The sequence below is a fragment of the Plectropomus leopardus genome, chromosome 18 (assembly GCF_008729295.1).
Source record: "Plectropomus leopardus isolate mb chromosome 18, YSFRI_Pleo_2.0, whole genome shotgun sequence".
Classification (NCBI taxonomy): Eukaryota; Metazoa; Chordata; class Actinopteri; order Perciformes; family Serranidae; genus Plectropomus; species Plectropomus leopardus.
In genome coordinates, this window is record NC_056480.1 from 18,006,890 (window position 1) to 18,031,097 (window position 24,208).

At 40.5% G+C, this 24,208-nt stretch overlaps 1 protein-coding gene across 1 annotated transcript; it reads right to left on the bottom strand.

The window, feature by feature from the left end:
* Positions 1-6,602: 6,602 nt before the first annotated feature.
* Positions 6,603-23,966, bottom strand: galnt12 (UDP-N-acetyl-alpha-D-galactosamine:polypeptide N-acetylgalactosaminyltransferase 12). The gene is made up of 10 exons (XM_042505962.1): positions 22,981-23,966; positions 20,791-20,960; positions 19,504-19,693; positions 19,029-19,214; positions 17,918-18,035; positions 17,273-17,449; positions 13,232-13,363; positions 12,866-12,979; positions 11,744-11,899; positions 6,603-10,164 (listed from the first exon to the last, which is right to left on the bottom strand). The coding sequence occupies exons 1-10, from the start codon at positions 23,331-23,333 to the stop codon at positions 10,027-10,029; spliced, it is 1,734 nt and encodes a 577-aa protein (XP_042361896.1). The 5' UTR covers positions 23,334-23,966; the 3' UTR covers positions 6,603-10,026.
* Positions 23,967-24,208: the final 242 nt, after the last annotated feature.

Below are 24,208 nucleotides of genomic sequence, written 5' to 3' on the forward strand. Positions count from 1 at the left end.
TGCCAAATATGATTTGCTCTTAGACAAGTTTCGACATTGCATCCGACAAGGAAAGAAAATAAAGAAGAAATCACAGTAGGAAAAACATCAATCAGAATCTCAAAAGAGAAACGTCAACATAAAGGAAATGTGCACAAAATAAAAAATGCACACTGCAGAGCATTGCCTCGATTCCTGTTTATATCCCAATCAATGTCATCTACATTAAAACTAACACACACTTAATATTTCCAGGCTCTGCCATGTCCATTCGCTGTGGTAAAGGAAAGTGACAGACTTCAGTATTTGGCAGGCAAGTGTGATATGTGTTGTGACTGTCCTCTCACTCTAACCATGAAAATGCTTCTCACAATTAAATATATCAACAGTCTCACCATAAATACCACACAAGATCTGCATTCATCTGAATTACCACAGAAACAAACAGACCAAAAAGTGTTAAGTTGACCTTTTGGAAATAAAACGTCATCACTACACCGATTCATCTTAGTAGGAGCTTGCATGAAATTATGTTATAATTACAGATGAATTCTTGAATTATGGCCAAAAATGTGTCATGTGAGGTCACATTGACCTTCACTTTAGACTTTGAGCACCAAATTTTAATAAGTTTATCGCTGAGACAGAGTGAACGTTTGTGCCACAATTAAAGAGATACCCTCAAGGTTTTCTTGGTTTATGTGCATGGGACTGATGCATGATCACCTTGACCTTTGACCTAAAACCACCAAAATCTAATTAGTTTGTCTTTGAGTGCATGTAAAAATTTGTTTCAAATTTTAAGAAATTCTCTCAAGGTGTTTTTGAGATATCATGTTCACAAAAATGAGATAAACGAGGTGACGGTGATGTTGTACCTATGACCACCAAAATCTGATTAGTTCATTAAAAGTAGACATTGGTGCCAAATTTGAAGAAATTCCCTCATGATGTTCTTGAGATATAGGGTTTATGTGAATGGGACAAACGGACGGACGACCAACCAACCGACCATCATTGCTATCACTGGACCCATGCTGGTAACCTGAAAACAAAACTATGCTGTAATCCCAACATATCAGTGTTTTGATGATAAAACAAAATCAAGACCAGCAGGAAAATGAGCATGATGGTTGATTAAAAACCACCTGTTGTATTCCTCAGGCTGCAACAGAGCGTCTGTGGTCAGAATCATCTGTGTAGCGAGGCTGAGCAAGTGACAAGTGAGTCATTATCAAGGACCAGTCCATTGATGTCATTAACAAAGCCATGGTCCACTAATTTACAGCTACACTCCGACAGTGGCAGTAATAGAAAAGGGTGAGATATTATCCACAATCACCTTCATAATCAAAGTCAAATATTCCCATCTACTTGTTTTAATGATTCGCACTTATGTTCAAACTGCTTAGCTTGAGAACGGGGTCATAACATGTTTTAATGAGGAAATGAAATCTTGGCTAATTATCAGTCAGCTCCAGTGATGTCTTCACTGTGTATGAATTCTGGATTTGAATCACTGCAATGCAGAAGGTGAATAGTACAATTTTTCTTGTGATCTGTGACGTCCTCGGCTGAATAATGTTTCTGGAAAGCCGAGACAATGTTCCATGACAGCTCCCGGTGAGGTCCGACTCAACTGGAAAAATCAGCGGGGGGAACGTGAGCCAAATAAGTAACAAGCAAGCTGCTTTGATGCTGTATCGGCTGGTTTCACAGACGTGGATTAGATCAGCTTGATCCTACACTGAAGTAGGCTTTCAGCTGAAAAAGTCTTTAAGTCTCAGCACGTCTGTGAAACTGGCCCCTATTTAGTATTTGGGGAAATTCTGAATACATCATTTGTATCAGATTATCATTTCCATGCTTTCTGTGCTTGACTGTTTTTGTGGTTTTTGTGTTTCACATCAGTGATCTACAAATGCATGTTTGTGTGGGAGCATAAATAACTGAGGTACAGTGTGCGCAATTTAGGGGGATATATTGGCAGAAATTGAGTACTTTAAGAGTATTTTTTAGCATATAATCATATGAACATAAGAATTGCTGTGTTTTGTTTGCATTTTGGCGTCGGCCACAGTAGCCAGCAGACCCCCTGCGACGTGCAGCATACAAAAAACACTGATTTGTAACGTGAAACTCCCGTATTCATTGGCCTACTGGTTTTAACTGTCTGGTCTGTTTGTTTTGTCGAGAGAGAGAGAGAGAGACCTCTGTGAATAATTCAGCTCATGATAAAAATCTCCTGAATGTTTGGATCTTAAGTTGTCACAGAAAAAAGGTGAGCACACATTAGCAGGTCTCGGGTTAGTGGCCAGTCTCTAACACGACAAGCAGAGTCAGTGAAACAGAATTGTAATGTAAAAACAGCTTAATTCAGTGTTTTTATTGCTTTGGGGATGAAAAGACATCTAGATCATTTGTATCACAGTAAAAAAAAACAACTTCTGTTAGTCTGGATCAGAAAAAAGGGTGAGCACACATTAGCATGTGCTGGGCTAACATCTGATCCAGGGTGAGCTGAACAGCGTAGAAGAAACACTGATTTGTGACGTGAAACTGCTTTCTTCAGGGCTTTGACAGCTTCAATCACCAGGTCCATTTGGTGTTTTTTTTATGGATAATTCAGCAGCCAGTAAAAACCTCCTGAACAAAGACCATTGAAGGAATTTTAAGCAGAAGTTCATGCTTGGCACACAGGGCAAGTTTCAGCTGGTTGCAAAGTGCAATCCTCCCCACTAAACAGCACTAAATCCTACACACCGCTACTATAAAATTCACCTCTAACTTTCTTTGTTGCTAACTCTCTCTTGGTTTTCTTCACCACAACATCCATGAATCTCTTCAGCGTTGCACTCACAATTCTAAATACCTGTAGTGTTAAAAGCTGCCAAGGTTAATAACAGTTTCCCCTTGTTTCCCCTCGCATCCTGGAAAAACTGCCAACTTTATATGACGCACACAGGCTGTTGCTAAGACACAACAGATGAAGTGTAGAATAGTTGGTTATGGTTATTTTAACTAATTTTCCGACTCAGTGACTTCGTGGAAGCCTTGCTGCTTTCTTCACCACACGATCCACCTAATCAGATGCCAGGCAGCGGCGGTGCATTAGAAATGCAATGCTATCTCTGTATCTAGGCCTCACATGTTTACTGCACCGTCTGGAGTCCCTCCTGAAAGTGAAAGTGTGTCATCTAATGTATGCAGCCAACAGTCGCTGCTCCTGAGCTGTTCTGGGTATTGGGCATTACATAAACTAAACAGACATGCAGTGTGGAAATGGCCTCCTGTCAGTGTGTGTGTGAGTGTGTGTGTGTGTGTGTGTGTGTGTGTGTGTGTGTGTGTGTGTATCCCTGACAACTGAAGCCTGAGCATCTCCAAAGACTTGCACTATGGGGAGCCTTGTTTTGCATTATCATTAAAGACACATATGGGGTGTGGGGGACTGCAGTGCTGCATGTATGCCACACCGGATCAAAAACGAAGCCCACACTGCGCGCAGAGACATGCAGCGTTTCCGTGGGCGCATTTTGCTGAATTTCAGGATATTTTATGGCGCTGTTTTGTACCGCAGATCTCACAGGGAAGCACCCAAAAGATTAGGATGAGACAGTGCTCGAGACAGCTGCATCACAGCCTTCTGCAGTGCTTCTCATTTTCCTAGGAAGCAGCCGAGTGGTGTCTAGGCAGCATTTGTCAGAATGTGAAGATTTCTGGCAAGTTTTCCATCAGAGCATGTCATCCTGTGTGAGAGAGAAACCAGCTCGTCTCATGTGGAGTACAAATGTTCCATGCTATTATTTCCAGCAGTGTGGCGCACTTTAAGAGCTGAAACCGAAAGACGCGCTCCTACGGAATTTTACCTTTCCTAATGTGATAAAAAGGTTTATTTTTTACCATCCTAAAAAAGCTTGTATCTTTTATCCAGCATGCTGCTGTCACAAAGACATGGCCCACACACACTCAAGATTCTATGAGACAAACAGCAGAGCATCATCAATGAGTAATTGAGAGCGACTGCAGGGCAGAGCGTCAACACCAGGGGGAACAGAGCGACTTGGCGCGGGCATGGCATTTCACCATCTCACTCAGCAGCTGGTGATCAAACCAATCAGATATGGTTGGAAAACTCACTCTCACTACCCCCCCCCCCCCCTTTTCTGTTTCTCTTTTTCTTCTCTCATTACCCCCCGAGCATCTTGATTCACGTCTCCATCGCAGTTAAATGTGGATGATAGCCTGTTTTCCTCGATGCGGATGCTGATGAGTCACACTTTAATGGATACACAATGGTGTATAATAAGAGCTAAAGTATATTTTAGGGATTTTTTTGGTGTTAAGACATTTTAAAGGCATAAAACTCAATATTTAAAACAAAAGACATAATGAGCAAGAATTGCATTACATTTGCGTTTACTTACATTACAATGACAACAGTTAAACGGGCACATAGACATCAGATATGGTCCAACAAATACAAAAATATTGTTAATCATATCCTTCACTTTCCTCATAAGGCCACTGGAGTTACCGACAGCATTAATACACTAGACCCAGAGTTAAATTCCAGCATTATTATTTGTGCATGCTCACCAGTCAAATGTTTCCACTGGGATTATAATGAGAAGATATGTGCATGCTACTGTAAAACAGCACTGCACGGTCCACATTAGAGTTAGGAAAGAGTGCAATCAGCCACTTTATAAGCTCAAGTGCTCCAGCAGATCTATGGAATATCACTACTGTTTACAACACGGGTTTGGTTGATATAAAAGCCCCCTATGACCTGCCAGAGAGATACGATCCTCGACTGGCGAATATCAATTTTATTGCAGCTGCGTGTACCGTTTCAAATTAGCATACAATATAATGGCAGCATAAAAAATGTTTTACTATGTGGGACATGTCTGGCATAACAGACGGCCGTGGGGGACGATAAATAACCCTTTTAATAATAGGATAGAATATTTATACTTGCTCTCACAGGCTAAAGACACAAACTGATAGAAATGGAAAAGCTGTCACTTCTTAAGTGTTCAATACATAAAGCATGAGCACTGTATTAGAAGGGCAATTTCACCTGTTCTGGTGAATCTGATCCTTCATGGTTGATGCTCACTGAGGCAGCATTTCTTGGTCTTAAATTGCAGCAGGGAGACTCCGTGAGAGTCTGCTGGACTGCCAGCGACTGTCAACACTGAAAGAACAACCTGTTCCCAAACTTTTCTGCGCCATGTGGCACTCCTTTATGAAAGGGGCGGTTCAACGTTAAAAGCAAAACAACACTTTTCCTCTTACCTGTAGTGCTTTTTGTATTGTTTTGGTGTGAGTTGCTGAGTGTTGGAGATATCGGCTGTATGTCTTCTCTTCAATATAATGGAACCAGAACTTTTGAATGATTTTGGTTCACTAACATTGCTTACTTTATGTTTGCTTTTTGACCCTTTGTTTGTGTGTTTGTCAACTTTTCTCAAATATGTGACTTTTGTATTTGTTTATTATATGGCTGTCAGTGTTAACACATTAATCATGATGCAATTAATGTCTTGAAATAAAGCGTTTTTTTATTGCGTTATTGGCCTGCTAACATTTCTGTCTTTAAGAGGCTGTACCAGGCTGAGACCTGAGGAATCCAGTGGTCCAGCCATGTCATGTTAGCTTGTCAGGAATCACGTTTTAAAGTTAGGTTAAATTTTGGCAATGGAAAAATGACATGGTCAATTCACAGGATTCCCTTGACCTGATATCTGAATAAAAATGCATTCTATGGGGACCCAGGACGATCTTATAAGAATTGCTTTACTTTGTCAATGTGAACTTCAAAACTGTTTCAAAATGCAAAATAATGAAATGAAACATATGATTTTAAAAATGTGGTTAACCTTGTTTAGAAAAATGAATTGTTTGACAGCCCTAGTTCATTATCTTTATTGGGGTGATATTCCTTATAAAACCCCATTGGGTTTCTTAATTTCACCGGCACAACATTGTCTTCTTTTGGTGTTGTATTTCTGTTGTATTGTTCTGTGCAAATAAACCTTAAACTTTAGATGACACTCAGCTTGTGGTGCTCAAAGTGCCAAATAATACAATGAAAAACTCGACAACAATGTCTCTTTCCAGAAATTCTGACACGCTCACTTGAGGTAATCCACAGACCTTGTTGTGTGTAATTTCACGTGGGAACCTTTTTCTCTCTGTCCATCTGCACCCACTAACCACATCACCACGAAGGAAGCGTGGATCTACCGCTTTCTCACCTAGCATCTCTGAGCTAGCGAACATTACAGCTCAGCCTAGGAGGACACTTTTATGGACGACATCTCGAGCTGTCACAAGCTTCTCCTCCATGATTAGACACGCTTCTTTCTGCACAGTGATGAAGCTGGGCAGCATAGCTCAATAGAGAGAAGACAGTTCCTACATGAAACTGCTCCCAACAGGGTCTGTGAATTATCTTGAGTCACTAGGTCATGATTTCTAGACAGAGACACTGCATTAAAATTTTTCAGATGTTTTTTTTTATTGGTGCTTTGAGCACCAAAAGCCGAGTGCCATGTAGTTTCATTATATTGGAGGGAAAGAAGACATCTGTACAGCCGATATCTCCAACCCCCTGCAACACACACCAAAACAATCTAGACTGATAAATAGCACTACATTTTCCAGTTTGCGTTGAACTGTCCCTTTAAGACTAAGACCAAGCTTTATTGTCCGAAACCTTCAAGCAATCCCTAGACAGCTGCCCCTCCCACTATGGAGCAGACTGTAATCTGCCAGTCATTTGGTCCATTCCACTTATCAGCAAGCTTTGTCTGCACAATCATGTACCGTTCACAGTGCCAGCAAAAGCCTTTATGGATTACTGGGAACTTTAACCCCACAAGTTATGTCCATCTTCCAACACACTTCATCCTACACAGTGCAGCCATCTCATGATTCAATGTTCTTCACACCGCAATAAAATTATGAATCCGTGTTCAGAGCGGTAAGTAACGCACATCTTGAGCTTTCCCTTTAGGGTTGTACTATGAGCTCATATGCACAGATGTTGTGCTCCTGCACGCTGCTGTACATTCATTATATTTGGCAAATGTCGAGATTCTGATTCTACACAAGCCCCAGCTGTGGTAATGGCAAAACAGTGTTTTTCCATCTCCCATTTATCTTACTGTGAGTTTACATTTGGAATCAATAGCAAATATCTATTTCGGTACGATTGTCCCCTAACAAAGCTCCTTTGAGACCAATGGGGCCAACAGCCTGTGAAGGTTAATGGTAAGGAAGAGGTCACAAATTGCTTCATTCCATCTCCTCCTTTATCTGCTTCTGCTGCCAAAAACTGTACTCTTGATGACTCCTATTCATAAATCAAACCTCAAGCACACCAGTAACAAGTGCTCATCTGAGGAGGATGCATTGTCAGCTGCACACCTCTGACACAGAGAGGGAGAGGTGGAGAGAAAGAATTGGGAGAGGACCAGAAAATCAATCAGGAAGCCATCTGGCATCCCAGCACTCTGGAGACACCAACAACTGTCTACTCCTCCGCTGTGTTTCCATCGGACCCTGTGCGTAGCCCGAGGGACTGCAACACAAGTGACCACAACAACAGAAGGATCTATAGCTGTCTAGATCTGGCGGATGGAAACAGAGGCAGTGTTCACAAATCAGAACAGCGCACCAGAGTAATACATGTGCACTCAGGGGAACACCAACTATTCCTGTGCGTACTGTACTCTCAGCAGGGGAGCATGCATATTTTAAGCGTGCAGACACTTTGTAACAACTTTAACTACTGTTCTCTGTCTGTGTCAGTGACTACGTTTACATTTGCACGTATATTTTCTCTATAATTAGTATCACAATGTTTTGAGTGTGATGCGGGTTATGTAAACAGCATATTCTGTTTGCATTGTCCGTCTTTTTCTGAACGTAGCATTTTTCAATTCAGTAATGTGAGCGAGGTCAGAATTATTTGGGTTTTAATAACATTATTTGTACCTAGGGTTTTAGCATGTTCAGAATAAGCATCTCAATAGGGGTTTTTACTGCAGTTTTTCGGCCCTGTGCGTTTTCATGGATATGTTGCACACAAACTAACTTGCCAGCAATTTGCAAGGTTGTGGTAGATATGCATACCCCCCGAAAAACGTGCTAGAGAACCGCACCTACTCTTAAACATTATGAAAGATTCAGACATCAAGAGATTTTTGTGCAAAAATAGAAGCACCGACCTTTCGAAGAAGGTGTTTGAAGGACTGAGTGTGTTCGTACAGACCGACAAGTCTGCCACAAGTAAAAAACTTTGAAAAATCCTATTTTGATGCAAATAGGCGAAATGACAAACGCCTCCAGCCATTCACTTTTGCATATTTTGACATAATAACCAAAACATTAGAGCAGGAAGTATGTGCTGCTGCATGTAAATGGGAAGATCAGTGGAATATTTTATTTCATTAGCCATGTAAACAGCATAGTAAGAATACTGTGTTTTTCAGAATAAGGGCAAATTTGCAACATTTTGTGCATGTAAACGTACTCACTGTGTGACAGAATATACATTCAGTACAAGAACATCTTCTTGAAAGAAGATCATAAAATAGAAATCTAAGTTTTTTTGGTTTAGGCACTTTCTATGGAGTGTACAAGAGAGGAAAGAGGATCTTGGTCTTGCAATTTTCGCTTACCAATATTAAGTAAATAAATCCCCACCTATTATGATTAAAACTGAGATTTGTCTGTAGTCAAGCTGAAATAACATGGTTATTTAGTCTTATCTAGAAATACATAATTAAACATAGTTGACATCACATTAAATAAATCCAGAAAATATGGCTATGATTTAGTCTGTTGAAGCTGCATATTGTTCAAAGAGCACAAAACAAAGGCAAGTGCACTATGTTGAAAAAAATGTTACAAAACAACTAAAAAACTAGCAATATGACCAATGTCATTTTACCATAAAGTTAAATTTGCATTGCAAAATGACTTCAGTCAAAGCAGAACGAAGTAAGACTGGAGTTTCTCCCGTTATCAGTAGTTAGGTGATTAAGTTGAGGAGGTACTAGGTTCTTGCATAATGCCTGTGATCTAAGGCTTTCTCTAAGCCACTGGTATGTAAGAGTAGAAAGCACTCAAAATGTCCTGAAAGGGGTCTTAACAAAATACCTGAAGATTTGTCCCACTTTCTCTCGACAAATAAAGAACACAGTGAAAGAAAGCAACCTGCAGAGAGGAGCGCTGGCCCCCTCTACAGGAGGAGATGCAAATACTTTAGAATGCCTCATGATGTGGCTCTGAAAATCACTGTAATGTCAGCCATCAGCTCTGAGGTTTAGAGTTTGTTGAAAGAGGTATAAAGCCGTTTCATTGTTTGTCTGTGTGTGCATAAGCGTACTTGATTTCAAAGACTGCACCAGCAGTATTGGAGTGTGTAAAAGAAAAACAAGAAAAATGTCAGCATGTACAGTTGTGCAGGTCCTTGCAGAAGCGTAATTCATTCAATGGAAAAAAAAAATGCCCTGTTTTTCTGGATTAATAAGATAATCATCTCATTAATTCTCATCTGAGAAAAACAAGAGCAGATTTTTTTTTCCATGAAAACTTTTCTCAAAATTCTAAGATAATAAGTTCATTTATTCATAAAAACAGCAAGATTATTTTTTTTCCTTAAGTGAACGCATTACGCTTCAGTAGGTTCTCACTAATCCTCCTTGATTACAAAAACAATACATATTCCAGTAGACTCCTGTCTCCCAGCAACAGCATCCAAATAAAGATTACTCCCATATATATTAACAAAGTACTTCGAAAAGTGAGTACTTATCAGTATAATTTCCCATTGGTCCATTAAATCCAGCTGGCACAAAAATGTGCAAAGATTGAAGTTTGAAAGGAAGCACAGAGGCTTCCTCCTTTGAGCTCCTTTCAGGGCAAGGCAAACATATTTTAAAAAACACAATTCAGTCCACCCATATCCCTGCTCATGATATCGACCCTGAATGAAAAAAACATTTGCACATATACTCTAGATTGATACCGTTACATTCGCTCCTCAAAGAACCACTTTTGGTGGAGGCTGTCAGAGCAGGGCTGGAGTGAGGGGGCTGGCGTCCCGTTGTCTGTCTTGTCTACCGCCTGAACACACTTCTGGCTCACCACGTGGTACAGGCTCCCATCCTGAAAACAACCAGGTAGAGAACAACCAAATGTTATAATAATACAAAGCACAATACTTGCACGCCGGTTGATCCCTCAAATAACCAACAAGTAGTTACAAAAAGTAGTAATAGCTGTTTCAAAGCACCAAAGCTTACAACTGGAACATAGACATTCAGCTCCCCATCTGTTCTGTCTGTCTTGGACACATTTACATTTAGATAGCGTGGTTTAGCTGCCGACATTAGTGTGGTGTGACTACACTGAACACATGCTAAACAACCTGCATCAGTGTGAATGCCCAGCTTGCAGGTGCTCTTTGATTTATGGTTTAGTATCAGACTTTGTGATTCACTTTTTCTAGCTTTAATCCGGGAATAACACTTCTAAAGATTTACATAATTGTAGTATGAAGGAAGGAAGGAAATAAGGAAGTAAATAATTACGCTGACTGTTTAGTATATTCTAAAACATAAAACAGTTATATTTTGCCAAAAGCCTCGTTAACAATGACAGTTTCAGGGGAGAAAAAAAAACACTATCACAGTATCTATATTCTACTGAGGTGTAGGGCATTCACTAGAGCAAAAAAGAAATCTGTTCGGTGTTTTTGAATTAACGAGATTATTATCTCGTTAATTTAAAAATACAAGAGTAGTTTTTTGCTTCCCCATGAAAACTTTTCTCATAATTCTGAGATAATAAGCTCAAAAAACAGGGCATATATATATATATTTCTTCTAATGAATGCATCACACTTCAGTAATATTTTACCCTGCCATGTATGCCAAAGACATAGAGAACACATCTGCACCCTTGAAAAGAGTCTGTAACAGCAAGAGAAGTAGAAAGATGAGACGTCTGCAGGTGATTGGATGGGTGTCTACTAACGGTGAGTGTCTGAGAACATGGTTCGCACTATATTGTAAATCATTAGTGGTGGCTCAAGAATGAAAGGAATAAATAAGAAGTCAGAGAAAATGCAAAATGAAACTGCTTACTTGATTCCAACTCAGATATCCTGTTACACTTTTCTTTCTCTCCCAAACAGGGACTCAAAAACTCATTCCATCCTGCAATTTCTCCACCACATCACTCGCTGCCTTATCACTCCATCACCGCTCCACGCACGCACGCACGCACGCACGCACGCACGCACGCACGCGCACGCGCACACACACACACACACACACACACACACACACACACACACACACACTGCCACTTTGGTTACAGATACTTTGCAAGAATTCCCGAAAAACAATGTATAGACTCACGCAGATGTGATTTCTCTCTATTACCACTTATGACCCACCAGAAGTGTTTGGTGTTGTATTTCTTATTTTATTTTTTGTGTTTGGGATGTTTATGGGCATGTACCTCCATGGCACTCAGGTGAGGTCTGGGTTTTATACAAACATAGCAGCATTCATCCAAGAGACACAGCACCAAAAAAAAAAAAACCCACAAACAAAAGCCAAACAAGAATGATGCTGGAGTTAGTTTTCATTCACAAAGAGTAACCAACAATCCTGCATAGTATACCTTTGAATCAGATTTTCATAGAAACAGACATTAAAATCAGAAATGAAATCCTTACCTCTCTGAGGAGAAATTTCTGGTCTGCAGGTATGGATTGCCCTCTTTTTCTACAAAGCTGGAGAGTCAGGTAGGTACTGATGTTGTCACCCACAACACATCCAGCAGGTTCCCTTGTGTTATAACGGATCTCTCCGTCCGTGGAGTATTCAAAAAACTGTGGGAGGACAAAAACAGGTCTAAATCTTATCATGCAAATTGTGCCAAGTCAAATAACAGCCGAATAGAAACATTTTATCTTCTCTTTTCAGCGACAGTTTTAAATCTCACTTGAAGGGGAAACCGCTTTTGCTGATGAAGAAATAGAGTAAAAGGAAGACCATGTTTTATGTATGTGACCCAAGTGGCATTTTTTCACTACAACTTAACTGATGGAAACATGACTTGGATTTTAGTTTTTGCAATATTTCAGAGTATATCTGTGACTCTGCACAAAAAGGCAAATGGGCACATTGTACTGAGAGATCGCTTGTGTGTGCATGTGTTGGCACACAAGCACACGCGTGTACTACTGGTGTGTGTGCAGACTGCAAATGAAAGTGTGAAGTGATTCTGCAGCATACAGAGCACTTCCAATAAGGCAGACAGCACAAACACTGCTGAGCCCATTTCCTGAGAAGACATGAGTGTGTGTCCACAGAGGGCTGCTGTAACAACAATGGTAAATTTCAAAGAATGCTTCCTGGACTACTGTCAACCACAGAGGATAAATGTGTTAGAGAAAGCACTCTCCTTTGTATCAACAAGGCCAACATATCATTTTTCAACCTGGGAGAAGCTAAGTCCACTATTCCCACATTTTTAAGATCACAAGTGCAAACCCTTGTGGTCTATGGTGAAATAAGATGACTGTGTTACTTCTTCATTTTTTCTATTTATAAAAATGATTACTGCTGTCTTAGGCAATTGGAAAACATACAGTGTGTTGTTTTTTTAATCTATAAATTCTATCTATTTCTAATTCTTATGCAGTCTATAGTTCTAGACTAAAAGTGAGACCAATAAAAAAAAAAACTTTTGAAACTTTTTCACACCCATTAAATAGACTTAAGTGAATTTTCACCTGTCAAATACATAATGGAATATTTTATGGCTAACAGCCTGAAACACTGATGTCCATTACCTGGTTCTGACCCATGCCGTGACACGGATAGACGATGACCCTTTGGCCCACCACTGTGTGCTCATCTACAGGGTTGTAGTCAAAACAGTAGTTGGTCTTGCCCCGGTTCTTCAACTGCAGTGAGTGAAAAGCAGTCAAATCAAGAGATCTTTTGAGATGAAATATAGCTGACAGAAGCTCATACATGAGTGAGAAAGTTGATGCCAACGTTAATCTTTGTAAGGATATCACACTTTTAATGTTTTTTTTTTTGTTGTTTTTTTTTGGGGGGGGGTCAGCTTGATTAAATTCAATTAAACTAGTGGGAATTACTAAATTCATACTCCAGTTTAAACCTGACAATCAGCCACTCGGACGTGTCCTCACCATTCCAAACATGCCTGGGCGGTCCTCTGGGACGTGAATATCGGGATAAACATTATCCAGATACCATCTGAAGTTCTTACAGCCCAGCTTCTCTCTCAGCTTCTTCCGCTCTGTCACGTCTCCAAACGCCTCCTAGAAACAAAGACCGTAAACGACAGTTCCACCAAATTATTTTAGTTCCACCAAAACAACCTGAAATTAAACACAATAAGAATAAGGACAGGATTGCTTGAAATATAGAATACATGGTGATAAGTATCAATGACATTTATTTTCCAAAAAAGCCTTTATGTGTGTACTGTCTTGATAGAGTCAGTGTCAGACAGCTGCGGTGTCAGAGGACATATTCATAGCATCATTCTGTGCTGAAATGCAATACAATAGCACACAAGTTAATCCTTAACTCTACACAGCTCCATTCCAAGTAATAACCTGCATTCAAACAGAAATGACTCCTACAGTACACCTTAGTCAAACAACAGCAAGATCATCGACATCTGTCTGTGTGAGGGCATGTCAGTAAATGTAAACAATATGTGTTTGCTTACAATTTGTTAACACTTTCATCAGGGCTCAAAATACCACATGCATGTGGATGGTAGTGCACCGAAAATTTAAGCTGTGCATGTGATTCTTGGCTCTAAATGCAATGGTACATGTAACTCAGGGCTGCCAAGTATCATGCAATGATCGTGAGACTTACGCTATTGACATTTTTCAGATGCACTCACGTCCATTTTCTCATGTAATGAAACGCAAATTTATAATGCACTAACAGCACAAGGACAGACAAGACAGAGCAGCAAAACAGCACCGTAAAACACTGTGGTCAGGCTGGCCACCTGCTGGATTTTTGATGTGCATCCTCTTAAAGTGTTATGGTACCGGTACTCAGAGCAGCCAAGACAGAGCAGTAATATACTACGCTTCATATATTTAATGCATTTTGTTGAATATGTGACATCACTACATCGCTAAAGAGGTCCCAATATGACGGAAAGAAAAAAAAAGTTTCCATATTAGAGTAGCTGAAAAGCTGCTAAAAGTGCTCCTATGACCATATAAAATTTGAGGTTGAATTCACTGCACATTAACTGTACAGAAAACGTCAGCATAAATTAAGTCTGTGACCGCGGAACTGCCAAGAAAGAAGGACACCAAATAGTGCAGGTAAATCAATTTTGGTGCATGTAACTTTCAAAATGAGTCTTGTTGAACACAAAAATTTGAGATTTTGAGAAAAAAAGTTTGAGCTAGGACTGAGCAATATATCAATATTATATTGATATTGTGATATAAGACTTGATATCATCTTACATTTTATATTTTCTAAGCATTATCTTTTCCTCTTTTTAAAGGCTGCATTAAAGTTATGTGATGTCATTTTCCGAATCTATGAAATTGTTCTAGCTGTCCTTTTATTTGCCTTTACAAAAATGAATCAATTAATTGGCAACTATTAAATTAATGGCCAACTTATGTGAAAACTGATTAATCTGTTTGAGTCTTTTTTTTTTTAAAGAAAAAGAGAAAACAAATCTTATTCCAGCTTTTTAAAATTGAATACTTTCTAGTTCCTCTACTCCTGTATGATAGAAAACTGAAAATCTTTTAGTTTGGAAAAAAAACAAGACATTTAAGGATGTAATCTTGGGCTTTGGGAGACACCGATTGAAATTTTTTTCACCATTTTCTGGCCCTTTTTTTGACAAAACAACTAATTGATAAACAGAAAAAATCATCAACAGATTACAGTTGCAGCCTAGTCCTTACCCAGTAAGTCCTTATATCAACATTACCCATGATTCGTTAGGATATATAATACAATACAATATTGATATTGAGGTATCTGGCCAACAAATATAGTGGTATTTGATTTTCTCCATATTGCACCGCCTAATCTAGAGCCCTATTATGCGTACATAGTTATGCATAAACATCACAGTGATTATGACTAGTGATTTACAGCGCAGGGAAGAATACAGTCTCCATTCTGATTTACAGATGAGCATATGTTCACCACACCTTCCCTGCTGGAGGAAGAGTTCAGCGGCACAGTAGGATGATGGATGTTGGTGGTTTGCCCAAACACAGCTTTAATTGGCCTGTCATCAATTTATTTTCTCAAGAGACGGATTCCCAAAGGAGAAAGTCTGTTGTCAAATGGAAGAACCGGTAAGGACCATCAGAGGACACTGAGGGCCTGTGTGAGCCACTACAGAACATTAGGCCAGTAAGAGGAAAATTAAAGACTGCTACTTAAACAACAGTGAAAAGAATGAAAAACAAATTTGAGCGTGACTAGCAGTCCATTTGACAATCTGCTATGGATCAATACAGGGTCATTGGAGAACTACAGTAGCAACAAGAGGCCAATCTGATGACCACGAGAGGCCAGAGAGGTTTCAATTAGAGAGGAGTAAAAAGACAGTGGGAAAACAAAAGACACATGCTTACAGAGCCACACTTTTGTCAGAGTCATCTCTGAAAATAATACACTGCTGCATTCTCAGTCTACTTTATTTAGGCTTCACACTGCCTTATAGTTTATTAACCAAGAGTTGTAAACATAACTCACATGGACTGGCAGGTGACTCATTAACTTGACAGTTTCAGTGACCCCTCATCCTGCAATTCCAGTGTTCTCTTTTTTTGCTCTGGGGAGGATGACTTACCAGACTAACAAAAAATATTAAAATTCACCATCAATGTATGTGTTAGACTGCCTCATTTTACCTAGATTTTGGGCTTTTAACCAACTCTGGACTAAAGGTGAAGACATAATTAAGTCATACCAAACCTCAAATACTAATTTACATAAAAAAACACAAGTATTACTACATTGGTGCAAAAATAAGTCTGCTTTGGCAATATCTGCTAGCTCCAAGAGATTAAGTGGTACTATGCAAAGAATCTCTTGAGAAACAGGTGTTGCATGCGAGCCTGTTTGGCTCTCTGAAACTTGAGCAACTTGACTCAATTTCCTTCAAAAACACGCAATGACAAGACTTGTTCCACAATTTGCAAACAATTAGTTAAATGTGACAAGAAAGTTACCTAAAAATTTGTTTTAAAAAAGAGGGGAGGATTAGAAAAATTATCCAAGGAAATAGTTTAGAATTTAGAATTATATTAATTTTATATTTATAAATGTGTTACAGAAAAATATAACAAAATATATACAATAAATACACTGATTTGTTTAAAAGCAGTTTTAAGGCCTTTTTTCTTTCTTATTTTCAGGGAATTTTTTTCAACTTTTTTACTAATTTCTTGTAAATTTTTGTTGTTTTTCTAAGTTGTTCATTGCCTTCTCCACATGTTTTTGAAAGAAATCAAACCAATTGGTTCTGTTCTTAAAGGATTAATATGATATATTGAATGAGCATGTGTATACTAACAAGGAGGGGAGCAGCAGTGTTTGTTTCGAAGCTTTGGTGTATTGAGTTTGCCGAACCACTGCAAGGTTGGCAAGGCTACCTCCTCTCAGGGAGATGAGCGCCACCTGATCTGTGTTTAGAGAGCTTCTCCTCTTAACTACACTGTCACACACTGGCCCGGCCCCTCCCGCACACACACCAAAGCAGGGCACCCCATGAGTTTGCACTGCTCTCACCCTGTCAAGGACAGGTGGGTGACACCCGCTGGCACCGAGTGACACGGAAAGGTGGTAATCACACACCGGAACGCCCTGACACCCCTGTCACCTTGGGTGTCTGCCGCTCATGTATCCCAAGCGTCACTTAATCAGGGGAGCTTTTACACCACAGCGGGAGTGCAAAGTGTGTGTAGTTGTGTGTTAACATGTAATTTTGTGCACGTGTGTGACTCAGCAAGTGTGTGTACATTGGTGAAATCGAGTAATCAAAACAGTTTTGCGATGAGTGCAGCTGGGAGAAAAAAAGTCTTCACAATACTCCATAAAGGAAACATTCAGTCACAAATATGCTGGAATGCAATGCGTAAAAAAAATAGTTGTGTTTGACACCACCAGCACATACTGTACACACATGCACACGCCCACCATCTCTGCAGACTCACCAGTCGCGCATGGGGGTTTCGATGGTAGTAAACCTCTTTGTATTCATCCATCCAGACCTCAGCGGCTCTCACGCTGTTTGCCAGAGCTTTGCTCCGCGAGTAAGGGGCCTTTTTAGGGAACACATGACCCACATGGGAACATGGGTGGATCTCCAGGCTGCCCCCACACTGCCAAATCTAAGAGACATCGACAACACCACCACCATGAGGATTTGGTTAGCCTCTCAGCCATGATTCAATCATTCAACACAAAGCGCAGCCTTGTTGTGGAGGAACTTGGAGAAGAAAAGCTGTTTTGTTGTTGAAGGGAAATATTTTTGGTTCCTTCCCTTCAGGAACTTGCAGCTATTGAAGAAGAGGGCTGTTCAAATTCTTCATTGCCATAAAAGTATTAGAATCTCTGGCCTGTTTTCACTGCTTGTTTAGTTATAAATATTTCAGGTTGGCTTTCAGAGGGAATGAGCCATCACATGATGCAATTCTTGATAATGTAAGCCAGTGCTGTGTGTTGTGGTGCTAAAATGTGCATAATTCATGTCTACGTGGTGAAACTGCATAAATGGTGCCTATTTTGCATACAGCTAGGGACTTGCACATGCAGACAACATGTACATGTACAGCAAACATACATACATTCATTCTTACCCTAAAGGAGAATTCCAGGTTCTCTCCTCCCCACACCTCCATCCCTGTGTCGTATGTCCCAAGGTAATGGAAGTAGTTCTTACTCACAGCAAACAAACCACCTGCCATAGTAGGAGACCTGAGGAGAAAAAACACACCAGACAATCATTTCCCTGCATCCTGTAAATTGTGATTTATCTGCGTGGGATAAACTGGGAGCAGTATAAGTACTGATCAGGGGTGTCACGAATCCATGTATCATGTATTCGTTCTTTTGACATTCAATTTGAAATCCAAAATTGGAAAAACTAAAGAACAATTTGTTATTTCCCTATTTGTTTATGAACTGGATACCATAAAAACAAATAATGATTTGTTTTTTGTACTTTGTATTTTATGCTCAGATCAAAAATAGGAAATGGAAAAATGGGCCACAGACTGAACTTAATTTTGATGTTTAATTTCTCCGGGCTTATGAAAGTACTTTTTCTGTGAGGAGAGCGGCCGTATCTCTAGCTCTAGCAGTGCGAGTTCAGCCAGAGCTAACCCACTAAACCAGTGTGGAGTGTCACAGCGACTGGTGCAGCTGGCCACCACTGCATGTTTTGGTATCTAATTCATTAACAAATAACAAATTGTTTTCTAATTTTCTGATTTTGGATTTCAAATTGAATATCCAAAGAACGACTGAGATACGGGTTGTAATAAAACACAAAACTCACAGCTGGGTATGTACCTCATTTTTGGGTTCATGGTTTGGTACATTTTCAGTAGAGCAGGGAAAACAAAAAAAAAGCTGATTTTTTTTCCCTCTCATTCATTTTGAAATATGTAAATATTCAACACTGGCTCTACCTCTTAACATAAGAATTTGACTTGTTCATAATTCCTGAACTGCAGCTTGAACTCATTCATGCAAAGTAGGCACAACGGACAGATTAAAAGATTACAGCGGAGTTCCAGCACTTTGAACAACTGCTTTAATCTGGTATTCTCTAGTATGTAATTTACAATGTATGCCAGTTTAGCTGCATACATGCTGTGATTAAACAGTTTTTATAATTTTATAACTTTTCCAGTAATTTCATGAGTGTGGGAACCCTGATACCACTGCACCCCTAGTCCCACAAACCTGATGACATCGATGGGCGAGCGACGGCGTTTCTGTTCATAATCTGGGACACTGTGCCAGGTAAAGACCAACCGCCAATCAAACCCCCCAATCTGGGGTTCACCAGAGTTCCCTAAATACTGGAAGGTGTTCCAGTCGATCACATCAATGACAGGACACACCACAGCCGAGGGCTCCTCTTTGATCCTGGGGGAGAAAGGAGAAAAAAGCTGTTGACAGGGAGAAGCGGCACTACACGGCAAGAAAATTGTTTAACTTTTTCCTACTGCCCTCGCTCTAAAGAGAGCCCAGTTACTGAGCATACTGAGTCTGAGTCAGAAAGATAACAGCACTCCTTTAGCTGGCTGTCGAAGATTCAGTGCTTTACTCTGTGACACTTCAGTCGTGCAAAAAGACAGTCTTTTAAACCACAAGGCCACACTTTGACAAAATACACAGAGGCAGAGTCAATTTTTCCTGCTGGGGGTTTTCTAACCTGTGGAGCAGGGGCTCTAACCAGCCTTCATGACACTCGCAGTGACAGTCCAGGAAGGTCAGCACATCACCCGAGGTATAGGACGCCCCCAGCAAGCGGGCCCGCACCAGCCCCTCCCTCTTGGTGGCACGGATGAGACGCACTTTCCTCAAACCTGCAACGTACTTCTCCAATGGCTCCTTCAGATGAGCTTCACGTAATTAAACAAATAAAACAAAATCTGATAAATGTGTCATTTTCTATATCTCACTTCAAACAACAAATGATAAAATAGAGCAAAAATAACAAGCACAGCACAACAGCTAGATCCTGCTGCCAGCTTTTGACAGCAGCTGCTAAAAGTGATCAAGAAAGAAAAGTAAACAGTGTTTAGCCGTGTTTGATACGCGGTTAATACATTCAGATACTCCATCAGGTGTCTTACCACCAAAGTACACAACAGTAATTGGATGGTTCTCAACAATATAATAGGCTTTGGTAAATTATCTCATTATTTTGTGGTTCTCGGCACTCCCTTTATGCTATTTTGATGGGTTTGTTGATTTATGGTGTAGAATGCAAATGCATGCGCACTTAACAAATCTATTGCAATATCTATTTTTCTGTGCCTCTCCTCTAAAATTTGACTGTGACAAGTTTTTGGTCTCCACACCTTCTTTTCAAATAAAGCAATCTGAAGTAAGAACATAATTCTTTGGTTGGTTTGTTCGCCACTGTGTGTATGCAGCCGATGCTAGGGCAGAGGGAGAGGCAGGCATTGCTTCATTTGTGTGGTCATGAGCCAAAACCTTTTCGAACCACTCCCTTACTAGCACACTCTGAGTACAGAAGACAAAACAACAAATGACTATAAATTAGAGCACACTGTCCTTTCAGTGTGAGTTTGATAAACAGCACTGTGCATTAAAAAAGTTACCATCCATGCAATTTACATGTACTGTTATTAAATAGTGTCATATAATTTTGCAGGATGATTTGTATCTACATATGAAAGATAAAAAAAACTGCCCAGACGTATGAGTCTATCTGGACGTGTATAAACTTTCCTGTTATCTACATCTCAGGTTCAGCACCTGTCACTACCATCCTGTATCTCTGTTTGACTTTCCTAATTGCCAACATGTCAGTCTGTCCCCCTCCCCTCCACCAAACTGACAAACCGGTGATTGCCACCTTTCTGTGTGCCTCCTTCTCTGTCCCTCTCTTTTGCCTGTCGATCAGCCAGCCTGCCTGCCCAAAGCTCCTCTGCCTGTCCTTCAGTCTGTCTCTCCTCATCAGTGCTCGTACCTCTGTCGCTATAGTCATCCACCAGCACCACCTCCTTCAGCAGGATGTCGGGCGACGTCTCCAGCACGCTGTGGACTGTCCGCAACAGGGTGGACCAGGCCTCATTGTAGAAGGCGATGACCACAGAGGTTGTAGGCAGGGACCGGTAGTCATACTTGAGCTCTCTGCAACTGTATTGTTAAGAGAATTTGCATGTTAGAAGACAGGTTGAAAGGGAGGAGGTGAAGCTGGGTAACTGGGTTAAGACTGCACACTGGCATTCTGCAAAGAGACAGTAGCATGGAGCTTAAGCTTGGTTGCCTGAGTAAATACTCAGTTGCAAAAAGCAAAAGAAGACACAATAAAAACATTTAGATATGGCAAGCAGCAGTTGCAAATGACTCACTCGTAGGGGTGACTGGGGACAGCTGGGGACAAAAGACACATTCAACATCTGCTGCTGCATTTATTGTGAAAAAAACTGTTTTAGAGGAATGAAAGTGTTTTTTTCAGGAGCAGTATAATTGTTATACTATAATGACCTCTTGCATGAATCAGTACAAACTTACATAGCTTGAATCACTGTTTTGTTGACTTCTTTGTCACATGGTTGGCATGTGTCCACTTCAGTGTCTAGCAAGCACAGTGGGTGCACTCCATTTCAATGTGCTGGTGCACCGCTCAACACCTGGCGGCGAGGGCCGGGAAAGCTGTTTAAATGGAGTGTAAGGGACCAATCACACTGAGACACGTTGCTACGGAAGTGTCGCCAGCAAAACCATCATTTGCCTGTTGTACAGTGCACTTTTAGGGCACTCCACTCTTGCTGCTGCACGATGCACTTTTCTGGCAGTTTTTGGGCGTGCAGTTAAAATATGTTTTACTTTTTGGCTCAAGGCTCAGAGTGGCACTGCTCGTCAATGTCGCTTTTGACCACGCACATGCAACCCTGCACCACAGGCGCTCCCAGCTGTTTTTCTAGATGCGCTTCCAAGGTGTGTTTGGACCAGTTGCACCTGGTGCGATGCATCCCAGTGTGATCACCCCTTAATCTGTCAGCCAGTGGCAACAACAATGTAACTGTCAGCTGACAAAATTACATACAATGTCGGCCTATAGGGCAAAGGCCATGGTAGATTTCCTGTCTGACAAATAATTGCCGATAGGACGATAAATGGACAACAAAGGCTGAAAGACATTCAACAGTTTAATGTTTTATACCTCTATTTGTTTGTGTTTGTATTGAACATATGGCCGTGGTGAGGTATATGCCATTCTTACAGAACTTTAGCAGCGGGTCTGGCTTATCTGCAAGCTATGATCCCTGTCAAATGGTGTGCAGACTCGGCCTACTCAACACACTGCAGGCTTATGCCAGCGTGGTAATGGTTCTGACACAGTCGTGGCTGATAGGATGGGGACAATTGCAACAAGTTGTTGTCATTTGTAATCATGCTTAACTTGTATGAGTAACTGGCAGACATCAGTAACTTCATATATAAAAATTTGGTTGGTGTAGTCCAAATAAACTCTGAGTAACTGAGGGAAATGCAACAGTGTTGCAATAGTCCTCTGTCTCCCCCACTTATCTAACAACTACAGCAGCAGTAAGTGTGTTGGATTTTAGTAGGGGTCAAACCAATATTGGTTTTTCAGGGCTGATACCAATTATTAGTAGTTAATGAGACTGATAACCAATATTTGGAACTGATATGCTGATATGCATTTACAAAAAAAATGAAAAGCTTTCTGTCAATATTTAGAATTTAAAATATAACAAACTCCAACACAAAACTTTGTTTAAATGCCTTTGGCAAATGTTAAATCAAAACTGGGACTTTCAGCATCACATATATCAAGTTCTCTGCAACTTTTTTTTTATAATAAAGTCAAATGAAATTTTAAATTAAAAATGAATAAATAAAAACAGCTCTCTGATGTTTAACAAAGTAAAAGTTCCTCACATGCTGACATTGTATTTGCACTTTTTAATCAAATAATTTCATCGGCAATAATTAAAGTAAATCGCTGACAAAGATAATCGGCAAAATGCCAAATATCGGCCCGATAATCGGCCATGATGATAACCTGTCGACCCTTATATTTCAGCCTCGCTTTCCACAGTGTATACAATCCCCGTTAACTGTATTACAGTGTGATAACAGTGGGATTATTTTTTAAATGGTTAATAACACTCCACTAGTTACTTACAGTGGGTTCCATCTCTCTGGCAGCCTGCGATGAAGCGACACTTTTTCGCTGACATAAATGTTAATCTGGTGCGTTTTAATGCTTTCCTCCTCCTTCATTTTCTCCTCTCCGTCCAGATTCAGTTTGACAGCTCTCCCCATTTCACCCAGGGCATTTAAATCCAAGGGGGGCTTCTCGTAGACGGGTTTCCTCAGCTCCTCATTTCCCACCTCCTGCTCTCCGGGGGCCTGTCGTCGATTTGTCACGCTCACGTCCCCGGGGCTGTGTCTGAAAAATATCAGATATCCGACTAAAGTGACACCAAAGAGACAAAAAAGTAACTTGGGTCGATTCCTCCTTCCGCAGAGTGCCATCGTGTCGCTTCCTGCCTCGGTGCAAACTTGGTTTGAAGTTTCATGCCCTGAGGAGCTGCACTCCGCTGGCACCCACTGCTGAAGGGACCATCTCACCAGCCTCGTCACGTTTCCGTTTGACGACTACAACTTTAGTCCGCATTGTTTCAGGCGCGATTCGTAAAAAAAAAAAAAAAAAAAAAGTCTCGACTCGGGGTGAGAAATGTCCAACCAAAAAACTTGTGTTTTGTTTAAAAAAAAAAAACGCCACTTGTTGAGCGGAACGTTGACGTCTTTATCTTGACGGACGTTGGACACTCCTCCTCCTCCTCCTCCTCCTCCTCTCAACGGTGTACTGAAGAGAAGTGTGAAGGATTAACAAACAAGGATTAAACTAGTTATCTCCTCGGATTAGCTAGCTAAAACTAACCCTCAGGCTCCCACCGGGTACAAAACAAATCTAGGTCAAATCAAAAACTCGATTCAAAAACAATTGTTTAGTTCAGTATTCCGCGTTAATATTAAATGTTACAGTTAAATAACAACATTTCAACTCGTCCTTAACATTATAATGTTATCTTACTACAACCGTTATCTACAGACGTCGATAAACAGGCTGAAGTTTGCCTCCAGGCTACTTCAACTTCAGCTGAAGTTGAACTTTCTGTAAAAAAGAGTCGAGCTAGCAATGGCGTTTCCGGTGTATGAATGTCAAAATAAAATTCTGCGGCTTGCTAAATTATAGGGGAGAGTAGGGAGATTTCAGCCTGAGGGGAAGTCGGGCTAACTCTTGTTTCTAGGCAACTGGTGTTATGTGAACAATGTTTTTTGAAGAGTCATCCACTTTACTCTCCCTGTGATGGAGAGAGTCATGGTATAAGAAGGAAGCACTCTAG

Excerpts from the sequence above, each read along its gene's own strand:
- galnt12 (XM_042505962.1), bottom strand. The coding sequence starts at position 23,333 with ATGGCACTCTGCGGAAGGAGGAATCGACCCAAGTTACTTTTTTGTCTC. Across the intron at positions 19,215-19,503 it reads TTAGAGCCCCTGCTCCACAG|GATCAAAGAGGAGCCCTCGG; the intron begins GTTAGAAAACCC and ends TTTCTCCCCCAG. Across the intron at positions 18,036-19,028 it reads TCGCCCATCGATGTCATCAG|GTCTCCTACTATGGCAGGTG; the intron begins GTTTGTGGGACT and ends TTTTCTCCTCAG.